The 13,023-nt window shown below is 43.5% G+C and overlaps 1 protein-coding gene across 1 annotated transcript in view; it reads left to right on the forward strand.

Annotated features, from left to right (window-relative positions):
- The window catches only part of RPP40 (ribonuclease P/MRP subunit p40), a 77,665-nt gene that overhangs the window by 16,711 nt on the left and 47,931 nt on the right, over positions 1-13,023 (forward strand). The window contains exon 2 of the mRNA XM_069730714.1: positions 8,862-9,006. Coding sequence (XP_069586815.1) covers positions 8,862-9,006 — 145 coding nt within the window. The remainder of the gene's footprint in view (positions 1-8,861; positions 9,007-13,023) is intronic.

Here is a 13,023-nt window from a genome sequence, read left to right on the forward strand (position 1 = left end):
CTAGATGTGTGGTGAGCACTTTGAACCCCCAAATGCATCACAGAAGTTTATAACGCAGAGCCGTGAAAATAAAAAAGCTTTTTCCACAAAAATTATTTTTTAGCCCCCAGTTTTGTATTTTCCCAAGGGTAACAGGAGAAATTGGACCCCAAAAGTTGTTGTCCAATTTGTCCTGAGTACGCCGATACCACATATGTGGTCGAAAACTACTGTTTGAGCACATGGCAGAGCTTGGAAGGGCAGAAGTGGCGTTTTGGAATGCAGACTTTGATGGAATGGTCTGTGGGAATCACGTTGCGTTTGCAGAGCCCCTGATGTACCTGAACAGTAGAAACCCCCCATAAGTGACCCCATATTGGAAACTAGACCCCCCCAAGGAACTTATGTAGATGTGTGGTGATCACTTTGAGCCTCCAAGTGTTTCACTAAAGTTTATAACGCATAGCCGTGAAAATAAAAAATCTTTTTTTTTTTTCCACAAAAATTATTTTTTAGCCCCCAGTTTTGTATTTTCCCATGGGTAACAGGAGAAATTGGACTCCAAAAGTTGTCCTGAGTACGCTGATACCCCATATGTGGGGGTAACCCACTGTTTGGGTGCATGGCAGAGCTCGGATGGGAAGGAGCACTGTTTTTCTTTTTCAATGCAGAATTATATGGATTGAGATCGGACGTCATGTTGCGTTTGCAGAGCCCCTGGTGTGCCTAAACAGTGGAAACCTCCCAATTCTAACTCCAACCCTTACACCCATAGGCCTAATCCCAACCCTAACCACACCCCTAACCCCAACACACCCCTAACCATACTCCTAACCCTGACACACCCCTAACCCAACCGTAAATGTAATCCAAACCCTAACTTTAGCCCCAACCCTAACTTTAGCCCCAACCCTAACCCTAATGGGAAAATGGAAATACATACTTTTTTTATTTTATTATTTTTCCCTAACTAAGGCGGTGGTAATGGGGGGGTTTGATTTACTATTTACAGTGGGTTTTTATGTTTGGCAGCTGTCGCACACTAAAAGACGCTTTTTATTGCAAAAAAATATTTTTTGCGTTACCACATTCTGAGAGCTATAATTTTTCCATATTTTGGTCTACAGAGTCATGTGAGGTCTTTATTTTTGTGGGACGAGTTGACGTTTTTATTGGTATCATTTTCCGGCACATGACTTTTTTTGATCGCTTTTTATTCTGATTTTTGTTAGGCAGAATGAATAAAAACCTGCAATTCGTGAATTTCTTTTGGGGGGGCGTTTATACTGTTCCGCGTTTGGTAAAATTGATGATGCAGTTTTATTCTTCGGGTCCGTACGATTACAGCGATAACTCATTTATATCATTTTTTTATGTTTTGGCGCTTTTATACAATAAAAACTTCTTTATAGGAAAAATAAGTGTTTTCACATCGCTTTATTCTGAGGGCTATAACTATTTTATTTTTTTGCTGATCACGCTGTATGGCGGCTCGTTCTTTGTGGGACAAGATGACGTTTTCAGTGGTACAATGTTTATATCCGTTTTTTTGATCACGTGTTATTTCTCTTTTTGTTCGGCGGTATGATGATAAAGCATTGTTTTTTGCCCAGTTTTTTTTTTTTCCGTTCACTGAAGGGGTTAACTAGTGGGACAGTTTTATAGGTCGGGTCATTACCGACGTGACAATACTAAATGTGTACTTTTGTTGTGTGTGTGTGTTTTTTTTTTTTACATAGAGAAATGTATTTATTGGAATAATATATATTTTTTTTATTGATTTTAGGATTTTTTTTTTTTTACACGTAAATATTTATTTATTTTTTTTACTTTGTCCCAATGTGGGGCATCATGTTATAGTGTCAGATCGCTGATCTGACACTTTGCAATGCACTGTGTCAGATCAGCGATCTGACAGGCACTGCAGGAGGCTTGCCGGCGCCTGCTCTGAGCAGGCGCTTGCAAGCCACCTCCCTGCAGGACCCGGAAGGAGCCCCACGGCCATCTTGGATCTGGGGCCTGCAGCGAGAAGGACGGAGGAGATTGTGATCGCGTTGCTCCAAGGGTCTCAAGGGAAGCACGCAGGGAGCACCCTCCCTGTGCGATGCTTCCCTATGCCGCCTGAACACTGCGATCATGTTTGTCCGTGACCGCTCCTGGCACATTGTGCCGGATGTCAGCTGTGATAGCTGACTCCCGGCCACCATCGGCCACGCTCCCCCAGTGAGCAGGGCTGATCGCGTTAGATGTACTATCCTGTCGGTGGTCATACAGGTCCATACCACCTCGACAGGATAGTACGTCTGTCAGAAAGGGGTTAAAAAAAAGAAGTTGTCTGTCTTTCAAATAAAAGACTTTATTTAGGCTGTTCTTTATTTGCAATATGACTATGGGGTTAGTGATGGGGGCGTTTAATAGATGCCAGTCCATTACTAACCCCTGGGCTTGATGTCAGCTGACATTACAAAGCTGACATCAACCGCAACCTTATTATCCCCCATGCCAATGCACCAGGGCAAGTGGGAATACTCGAGGATAAGCACCAGAATTGGTGCATCTTATGGATGTGCCTTTTTCCGAGGTGGCTGAGAGCTAATGTCTTTAGTATAGGAGGGGGCCAATATCCATGACCCCATCCTTGGCTATTAATATCACCCCTGCCTGCATAGCCTCTGCAGGTTGTTAATTATAATAATGACCATAAGTCATGTTTTAATTTTTTTTTTTATTGGGGTCCCCAATTTTAATGACCAGTAGAACTAAGTATACAGCTGTGAGCTAATATGAATAGCCTGGGAAGCTCCATGTGAATTACCCCCTTCCCAGCCTATAAACATCCGCGGACCCCCATCTGTCCGCTTTCCTCTGGTTAATGAAAGTTTTGGCAATTCCATTTTTTTTTCTGGTTTTTATTAAATACATGTGCAGTAATCTACACAAGCTCTGTACTAATTATATATGTGACTGACATCTTTAGATCTATTCTATTCTGACTTGTCGTACTGTGATTTTACTGTGCGTGACTTATGAAATGTTGGGTTTTCAAGGAGATAGATGTGTAAAAATTGTGATGGCTCGCGCATATGCTTTGTGATATGCATTATATATTTTTTTCCCTCACATGCAGTGACTTGCATTGGCAAGTCATCCGATATAAGAGGACAATCGCAACATGCAGTATTTTTTTTTTTTCCCTCAGTCCAATCTGAGCTGAGAAAAATTTGCAGAGGAGTAGGGAATCCTAGAATAACATGAGGCATAGTGCAATCCAATCTTTTTATTTTTAATTTTTTCTATCGTATTGCACTTTTCTGGTTTACTCACAAATGAATGAGCCCTTTGTGGTTTTTTTTTTTACAGAGGGCAAAAATAGGGATTAAGAAGGGGTTGTCCTAGTAGAGTATAAGCCCTTTAAAGCAACTTTGTGCAGAAAGAAGTTGCACTGAAGGAGGTAAGGATCTGACTAGCTCCAGAGCAGCGCTCACAAGCAGTAAAGCTTGTAAGTAGTGTAGCGTGAACGTGTACGGAACAGGTGTTTTCTGACCATGCTCTGGTGCTAACAGAGTATCTTCAGCGTGCTCAAATACTGTGCTTGAGTCCCTGCGGCTATATGTCTCATGGCTGTTCGACAGCCGCAATACATGCAAGGATTACCTGTTCAATCCCTGTCAATCCCTGCATGTCTTGTGGCGGTTGAATAGCCACGGCGACTCGAGCATAGTATTCGAGAATGCCAAAGATATTCTGTTAGCAGCAGAGCATGCTCGGCTAACACGTTCGCACAACACTACTTATAAGCACTTCACAAGTTTGGTCACCAGTGCTAGCCTGCGTAAGTGGCTGGTAATTAATTTTGCTTACAGTAAAAAGAATTTAAATTAAAAATCCCTTTTGTTCTTAAGAATGGAAAGGAATTTTAATAACAGCATCCTTTCCCATCAAAGGACTTGTCATACTCACTGGTGGGGGTCCTGTGCCTGAGATTGTTATGAATTGGGGTTAGTATTTCGCTTGATCCAGATCATGTTTGGGGTGGGTGGGAGAGTCCTGACAGGATATTAAATGTATGCTGGTGAGTCGGTAGGAAGACCTTTTTGCCAAAGTAATTGATATTCAGATGACACCTATTATATGTGAACTACATGGTGGCCCGATTCTAACGCATCGGGTATTCTAGAATATGCATGTCCATGTAGTATATAACACAGGCCACGTAGTATATAGCACAGGTACGTAGTATATAGCACAGGTACGTAGTATATAGCACAGGTACGTAGTATATAGCACAGCCACGTAGTATATAGCACAGGTACGTAGTATATAGTACAGCTACGTGTATATAGCATAGCCACGTAGTATATTGCGCAGCCACGTAATATATTGCGCAGCCACGTAGTATATTGCGCAGGCACATAGTATACAGCAGACACACGTAGTATACTGCCCATAAAATACTAACAGCACTGATAGAGATGAATGGTACTGTTTCCTGAGGTCGCAGCATGTCCGCAGTGCACACCGTGCAGCCTGGAGATGCCGCCAGGGGCGGAGCGTTCCCGGACACATGCTCTACACCGGGGGTCCCGGGATAACACGGCCGCGCTTCCCCGTGCTGGATGAGAGGAGCGCCCCCTGCCGGCGGGTGCTGGCAGTGGAGGCTCTAGTTCAGCACATGTAGTGCTCTTACCGTTACCGGAGCGTGTATTCCGGCGCAGAAGATGGCGTGACTGTGCCCAATGCTACAGCCGCGGCCAGCGTGACGGCGCCGTGGGCCGAGAGGTACATAGAGCACCTGGTCTGCCCCGGAGACACCCTGCAAGGCATCGCTCTCAAGTACGGGGTGACGGTAAGCAGAGGACGGTCCTGGGAGGCTGAGGGCGGTGTGCCAGGCTGGTGGGAGTGTGGAGCCCACCACCTGAGCTGTTTGCGGGCAGGAGACTGGCACTGCCGGGGTCTGCGGGGGGAGACTGGAGGGTAGTATGTGGACGCCGGGCACTGACTGCAGGGGAGTAGGGAGGGACTAATCGGACTGTGGTCATCGCTGATTGGTCGCGGCAGCCATGACAGGCAGCTGGCGCGACCAATCAGCGACTTAGATTCCATGATGGACAGAGGCTGCGACCAATGAATATCCATGACAGAAGGACAGACAGACGGAAGTACCCCTTAGACAATTATGCATGTAGATGGGCCATTCCTGATTTCTATTGAATCCCTACCCTGCTCTAAGTGCAACTCTCAGGAGGTGGTAGGGAAATTTGAGCAATTGGGCGAAGTCCCTGGACTGATGTGTTTGAAATTATGGGAGGCACTCGCATATGAAAAAGCCTGATAAATGTTATTTTACTCTTTAACACAAGGGAAGGATCCTAATAAAAGAAATGTGGAAGCAATACTTGCCTTCAGAACACTCCAGCGCCTCCACTTCTATGTGGTCTGTGAGGAGCTGAGTTGATCAGTGCGGTGTTCCGCCTGCTGCTGCTGGACTTCTCTTATACTCTTATCGGTAACTAGATGGTGGCCCGATTCTAACGCATCGGGTATTCTAGAATATGTATGTATGCAAGTATATAGCAGCCACATGGTATATAGTACAGGCCACATAGTATAAAGGAGCCATGTAGTATATAGCAGACATGCAGTATATAACACAGCCCATGTAATATATAGCACAGCCCAAGCAGTATATAACACAGGCCACGCATTATATAACACAGACTACGCAGTATATAACAGTGGCCACGCAGTATATAACAGTGGCCACGCAGTATAAAAGGGTATGTGTCCACGTTCAGGATTGCATCAGGATTTGGTCAGGATTTTATGCAAGCAAAATCCTGACCAAATCTGCACCTGAGGTCACTGGCAGGTCACCTGCGCTGTCCTTGCGTTGTTTCTGCAATGTAAGGACATGGAACCAAAATCAAAATCTGCTCTATTATGGGTATACCTTGGCGATTGGTGGAGCAGCTTAACATACATTTTTTTGCAAAAAAACGTATTAACTAAATACCCTGTATTTTTTTCATTTTTTTGACTAGCACTTGCTTATTTACTGTGTTTTTTTTACAACAGAGTATTTTTGACCTCTCTGTGCGTTTTTGTATCTTCAATGTAAGGACATGCTGCATTCTTAAAAGACGCGCCGCATGTGCATTTTCGCGGGTATGCCGCATGCTTCTTTTAATGCATAGTGGAGACGGGATTTCATTAAATCCTATCCACTATGCTGTAACATCTGGACGCTGCATTTTTGACGCTGCGGCTCAATGCAGCATCAAAAACGCAGCGTTTCCTGAACGTGGAAACATACCCTAACAGTGGCCACGCAGTATATAACAGTGGCCAAGCAGGGATTAGCAGCACGCAGTATATAACACAGCCCACATAGTATATAGCAGTGTGGGCACCATATCCCTGTTAAATAAAATAATTAAAATAAAAGAGTTATATACTCACCCGCCGGCGTCCAGCGAAGCTGTCCCGATGCGCGCGCTGCTGCCTCCAGCTTCCGTTCCCAGCGATGCATTGCGAAATTACCCAGATGACTTAGCGGTCTCGCGCGCGCATCGGCGGACGACGGAAGGTGAAAATAGCAGGTTTTGTTTTTTTTATTATTTTTAACATTAGATCTTTTTACTATTGATGCTGCATAGGCAGCATCAATAGTAAAAAGTTGGTCACACAGGGTTAATAGCAGCATTAACGGAGTGCATTACCCGCGGCATAACGTGGTCCGTTAACGCTGCCATTAACCCTGTGTCAGCGCTGACTGGATAGGAGTATGGAGCGAGCGCCAGGCACTGACTGGACGGAAGTAGGGAGGGACTAATTCTCGGCCGGACTGTACCCGTCGCTGATTGGTCCAGTCCATTGGACCAATCAGCGACACAGGATTTACGTTACAGACCGACAGACAGAAGTACCCCTTAGACAATTATATATATAGATGTATAAATCATCCTATTCCCTAAAGCCCTGCGGTCAGTTTGAGGTAGGTTTGTTTGGATCGCTAAACTCCGGCTTGGTTAGTTTCCTTTAAATGTGGGCCTTTTTGAGATACACTGCCTTACGAAAGTATTCGGCTCCCTGGAACTTTTCAACCTTTTCCCACATATCATGCTTCAAACATAAAGATACCAAATGTAAATTTTTGGTGAAGAATCAACAAGTGGAACACAATTGTGAAGTTGAATGAAATTTATTGGTTATTATAAATTTTGTGGAAATTCAAATCTGAAAAGTGGGGCGTGCAATATTATTCGGCCCCTTTAACTTAATACTTTGTTGTGCCACCTTTTGCTGTGGTTACAGCTGCAAGTCGCTTGGGGTATGTCTCTATCAGTTTTTTACATCGAGAGACTGAAATTCTTGCCCATTCTTCCTTAGCAAACAGCTCGAGCTCAGTGTGGTTTGATGGAGATCATTTGTGAACAGCAGTTTTCAGCTCTTTCCACAGATTCTCAATTGGATTGAGGTCTGGACTTTGACTTGGCCATTCTAACACCTGGATATGTTTATTTGTGAACCATTCCATTGTAGATTTTGCTTTATGTTTGGGATCATTGTCTTGTTGGAAGACAACTCTATCCCAGTCTCAGGTCTTTTGCAAACTCCAACAGGTTTTCTTCAAGAATGGTCCTGTATTTGGCCCCATCCATCTTCCCTTCAATTTTAGCCATCTTCCCTGTCCCTGCTGAAGAAAAGCAGGCCTCAACCATGATGCTGCCTCCACCGTGTTTGACAGTGGTGATGGGGTGTTCAGGGTGATGAGCTGTGTTGCCTTTACGCCAAACATATCATTTGGCATTGTTGCCAAAAAGTTTGATTTTGGTTTCATCTGACCAGAGCACCTTCTTCCACATTTTTGGTGTGTCTCCCAGGTGGCTTGTTGCAAACTTTAAACAACACTTTTTAAGGATATCTTTGAGAAATGGCTTTCTTCTTTCCACTCTTCCATAAACGCCAGATTTGTGCAGTGTACGACCGATTGTTGTCCTATGGACAGACTTTCCCACCTCAGCTGTAGATCTCTGCAGTTCATCCAGAGTGATCATGGGCCTCTTGGCTGCATCTCTGATCAGTCTTCTCCTTGAGATGAAAGTTTAGAGGGACGCCCGGGTCTTGGTAGATTTGCAGTGGTATGATGCTCCTTCCATTTCAATATGATCGCTTGCACAGTGCTCCTTCGGATGTTTTAAAGTTTTGGAAATCATTTTGTATCCAAATCCGGCTTTAACCTTCTCCACAACAGTATCACGGACCTGCTTGTTGTGTTACTTGGTCTTCATGATGCAGGTGCATTTATACGGATACTTGATTACACACAGGTGGATTACATTTATCATCATTAGGCATTTAGGACAACATTGGATCATTCAGAGATCCACAATGAACTTCTGGAGTGAGTTTGCTGCACTGAAAGTAAAGCGGCTGAATAATATTGCATGCTCCACTTTTCAGTTTTTGAGTTTCCACAAAAATTTAAAATAACCAATAAATTTCGTTCAACTAAACAACTGTGTTCCACTTGTTGTTGATTCTTCACCAAAAATTTACATTTGGTATCTTTGTTTGAAGCCTGATATGTGGGGAAAAGGTTGAAAAGTTCCAGGGAGCCAAATACTTTCGCAAGGCACTGTATCTCAAAAAGAAATAGATCAGCTCTGCTCACACTTTTAAACTTTTGTTAGTACCTTGGATAGGGGATCCTAGAGGGGGCACATTGTAAGTTAATATGTGTGTGTATATACAGTGACAATCTATTTTGCATTCTTTATTTTATGAGTTTTGGGTAACTTTGATGTCAGTCATTGAAAGAAGATGGAATGAGCAGCCCATTCTGTCAGAACTCGTACATTAATGTTATTTTATTGTTCCAGGTGTCTGTTTTGCTACCTGAATGTAGACATTTACCTGAAAAATTAAAGTATATCATTGATGGAATGGGAACCTATCATTTAATAAGAAACTTGCCTCTACATGAATTTCTAAAACAGGAATTTAATGAGCAATTTATAAAGAAAGGTAAGAAAACTCAAACCACATTTACCATTTTGATCATGTTGTGGTATATAATGTGCATGTACAGTATAACCTGTGTGACGGGGTCACTGGCACTATATGTGAAGGGAGATGTGTCACGAACATTGCTTTCTTCTGTGATCTAGAAACCCATAAGTTTCTCTCCAGCATGCTGTGTGCTGAAGGGGCTAATCTGCCATAAGGGACCGGCTTTTTAAGTAAGTAGGTCAGAGATGGGCGGGATGCCTACTCACCATATATCCACCTCAAGGCAGTGGATGGGGAGTTAAAGGGAACCTGTCACCTAAATTTGGCGGGTTCAGTTTTTGGTCATATGGGCGGAGTTTTCGGGTGTTTGATTCACCCTTTCCTTACCCGCTGGCTGCATGCTGGCCGCAATATTGGATTGAAGTTCATTCTCTGTCCTCCGTAGTACACGCCTGCGCAAGGCAAGATTTATAATGTAGATCATAATGAGTCACATTTTTCCACAAAAATGTTTTTAGCTTCAAATTTAAATTTTCACAAGGCTAACAGGAGAAAATGCGACAAGCATTTTTATGCATGTGTGACAGCACACATGAGAAAGTAGGATCCAGCCCTAATACTGGACAGGAAGCCCCGATCACAAAATAAAATGGCAACTCCCACTCCCTCCTTCAATGTGGTTTCCTGTCCTCTGGATTTAGGAGCCTTGAGCACACAGTTGGAGCTGCTGTGAATCATGGAACACGATTGTGTTCTATAGCAACCTCTAGTAAGAAAGGAAGTAAGTACAGGAGCCCAGTTGGGCTCTGAAATGCTAAAATCAGTCTGGGAGAATCTACATTTAATGATTCAGGTATTTACCCAAGCAAAGTCTCGGCGATACTTGATACTCTACAGAAGGTGGGGTTTTCTATAAACAGGAAGAAATGTGCCATGGGAATGGAGGAAGCTAAATACTTAAGCTATGTCATTGGAAGAAACGAAATAAAGACCCATATAAAGTGGACGCGATCCAGAGTTGGCCACAACCCCTCTCAAAGAAACATGTCAGAGCTTTCCTGGGCATCGTGGTAGCCGACCCTGTGACGCATTTCCTTGAGGTGGTTGGTTATGGCCAAGTGGTCTCCAAAAGCTGAGATGGCTTTCAATGAATTGAAGCAAACCCTGTGTGTTTAAAAAAAAAAAAATAAATAAAAATAAAAATTTGGAAAAGACAAGCTTTTTCATCATGTCGCTGAACAAAAAGTAGAATAAAACGTGATCAATATAAATAAAAATGGTATCTCTGTAAACCTCATCTTGTCCTGCAAAAAAACAAGCCGCCATGCAGCTCAATAAGATATGGCGATGCAAAAATGTTTTTTTTCTCTATAAAATAGTTTTCACTGGGTAAAAGCGCCAAAAAATTAAAAATAACAAATGTGGGGTCGCTGTAAGGGTGCAGCCCTGAAGAGAGAAAGTTCTTGAATTGCTGTGTTTTGTTTTGTTTTTTTTTTGTCACTGAAAACGGTCCAATAAAAACCTCAACTGGTCCCACAAAAAACAAGCCCTCACATGACTCTTGTTGGACGAAATATGGGAAAATTGTAGCTATCTAATTATAGTGATCAAAATAATAGTTTTGGCACTGAAAAGCATCTTTTAGTGTGTGACCGCAGCCAAACATAAAAAAAAAATTATATAAATCTGGTATCGCTGTAATTGCACCTGCTGTTGATTTATTCATTCTGCCTCCCAAAGATCACAGTAAGGCTTGGGCTCACATTTATCCTGGCTCTACACTGTGCGCTTACACCGGGGTTTCCATATAAATTTCTGAAATAAGTGATTCAGACGGAACCGTAGGCGGAAGATTCCCTATAATAAAGACAGATAGTCACTGTGGACTCTGTCTAGCTTGTGATCTGGCTGTGTCCGTCTTTTTTGGCTAGTATAAAAGCGCGGTCAACCACTTTTTCGTGCCCTTCTGAAAAAAAGGAAACTGCTGAACAGAGGCAAGACGAGTCCAGATTAACTCTGCTGCCTCATTGTAGTAAATGAGCCCTCGGGGGGGGGGGGGTTCATCTGAATCATGTCACTCAGAGATTTAGATTGAAACCCCAGAGAAGGTGCTCAACGTAGAGTGCCGGATAAGTGTGATCCCAAACATTATGTAAAATGTTCCCATTAAACCTTCAACTCAATCCACACACAAAAAGGGCAAGTCTCCACTCGGGTCCATCATCTGTCAATGGAAATATAGGGGGCTTCCACGTTACTGATAGCACAAAGGCTCTGGAAAAGCACCCCAAAAGAAATCCAGCGAATTCTGTGCTCCCAAATCCAAAATGTAACCCCTCCCTTCTGAGCCCCAATGTGCCTGAACCACATTTATTGCCCAAACGTTTGGCATTTCTGTAGCGATGAGAGCTTGCCTACTTTACGGATACACTCATACAGGGTTTTACGGTCAGTATACAGCAATACTACCGCTTAACCCCTTCACGACCTTGCCCTTTTCCGTTTTTACCTTCTCGTTTTTCGCTCCCCTCCTTCCCAGAGCCATAAGTTTTGTTTTTGTTTTTTTTGTTTTTTTTTCCCGTCAATATGGCCATGTGAGGGCAATTGCGCAATTTTCCAATACCCGTAGCGTCTCCATTTTTCGTGATCTGGGGTCAGGTGAGAGCTTATTTTTTGCGTGCCGATCTGGCGTTTTAATGATACCATTTTGGTGCAGATACATCCTTTTGATCGCCCGTTATTACATTTTAATGCAATGTCGTGGCAACCAAAAAAATGTAATTCTGGAGTTTCTCATTTTTTTTCTCGCTACGCTGGTAAGCGATCAGGTTAATCTTTTTTTTTTTTTTTTTCTTAATTGATCGGGCGATTCTGAACGCGGTGATACCAAATGTGTAGGTTTGATTTTTTTTTTTTTTTTTTTTTTGTATTTTATTTTGAATGGGGCGAAAGGGGAGTGATTTAAACTTTTATATTTTTTTTTTTAAACTTTTTTTTTACTTTTGCCATGCTTCAATAGCCTCCATGGGAGGCTAGATGCTAGCATAGCCTGATCGGCTCTGCTACATAGCAGCGATCTGCTGATCGCTCCTATGTAGCTGAATTGCAGGCTTGCTATGAGCGCCGACCACAGGGTGGCGCTCACAGCAAGCCGGCATCAGCAACCATAGAGGTCTCAAGGAGACCTCTGGTTGCTATGCCGACGCATCGCTGACCCCCGATCATGTGATGGGGATCGGCAATGCGCTCATTTCCGGCCGTGCGGCTGAAAGCGCCGGTTAAATGCCGCTGTCAGCATTTGACAGCGGCATTTAACTAGTTAATAGCGGCAGGTGAATCGCGAATTCACCCGCCACTATTGCGGGCACATGTCAGCTGTTTAAAACAGCTGACATGTCCCGCCTTTGAGGTGGGCTCAGCGCCGGAGCCCACATCAAAGCAGGGGATCCGACCTCCGCTGTAATAGTACGGCGGAGGTCGGTAAGGGATTAACGAGGAGCTAGACTGTGAGAGGATATCGTTAATTTCACTAGAACAATGGTGTCACCAGATTTGTTACTGAATAAAGTGTGCCACCAAAAATAACATATGTAATACTAAAATAATATTATATAGAGTGTGTCACTGAAAATGCAATTAGTGAGGTTAAACTGTTACCTTCGGCTTGAACAGCTGATTGCTGGGAGAGCTGGATACAATGATCTCGCTAACACCGGGAAAGCTGGGTACAATGAGTGCGGCCTGTATCGTGGAGAGACAACGCCTGAGGTGGTTGAGGGAATGCCTGCCCATGTACGAGGTTGGAGCACACGCAGCATTGGTTGAAACAGTCTGGTGTGCAGGGGCGGGCCGCCAGGCGCTAATGGAGACACGCGGTGGATGTCACGGGAACTTCGCGGTCTGTAAGGAGTAGGTGGAGACTGCGTGAAATGTATCTAGGCGACTCTGGATAGTGATACAGTATTCTTAAGTTCTACGAATTATGTTCCACTGACCAGTATGTGTCTGTCTATAGTAGTTCAATAAAATGTG

The sequence above is a fragment of the Ranitomeya imitator genome, chromosome 6 (genome assembly GCF_032444005.1).
Source record: "Ranitomeya imitator isolate aRanImi1 chromosome 6, aRanImi1.pri, whole genome shotgun sequence".
NCBI classification, from domain to species: Eukaryota; Metazoa; Chordata; class Amphibia; order Anura; family Dendrobatidae; genus Ranitomeya; species Ranitomeya imitator.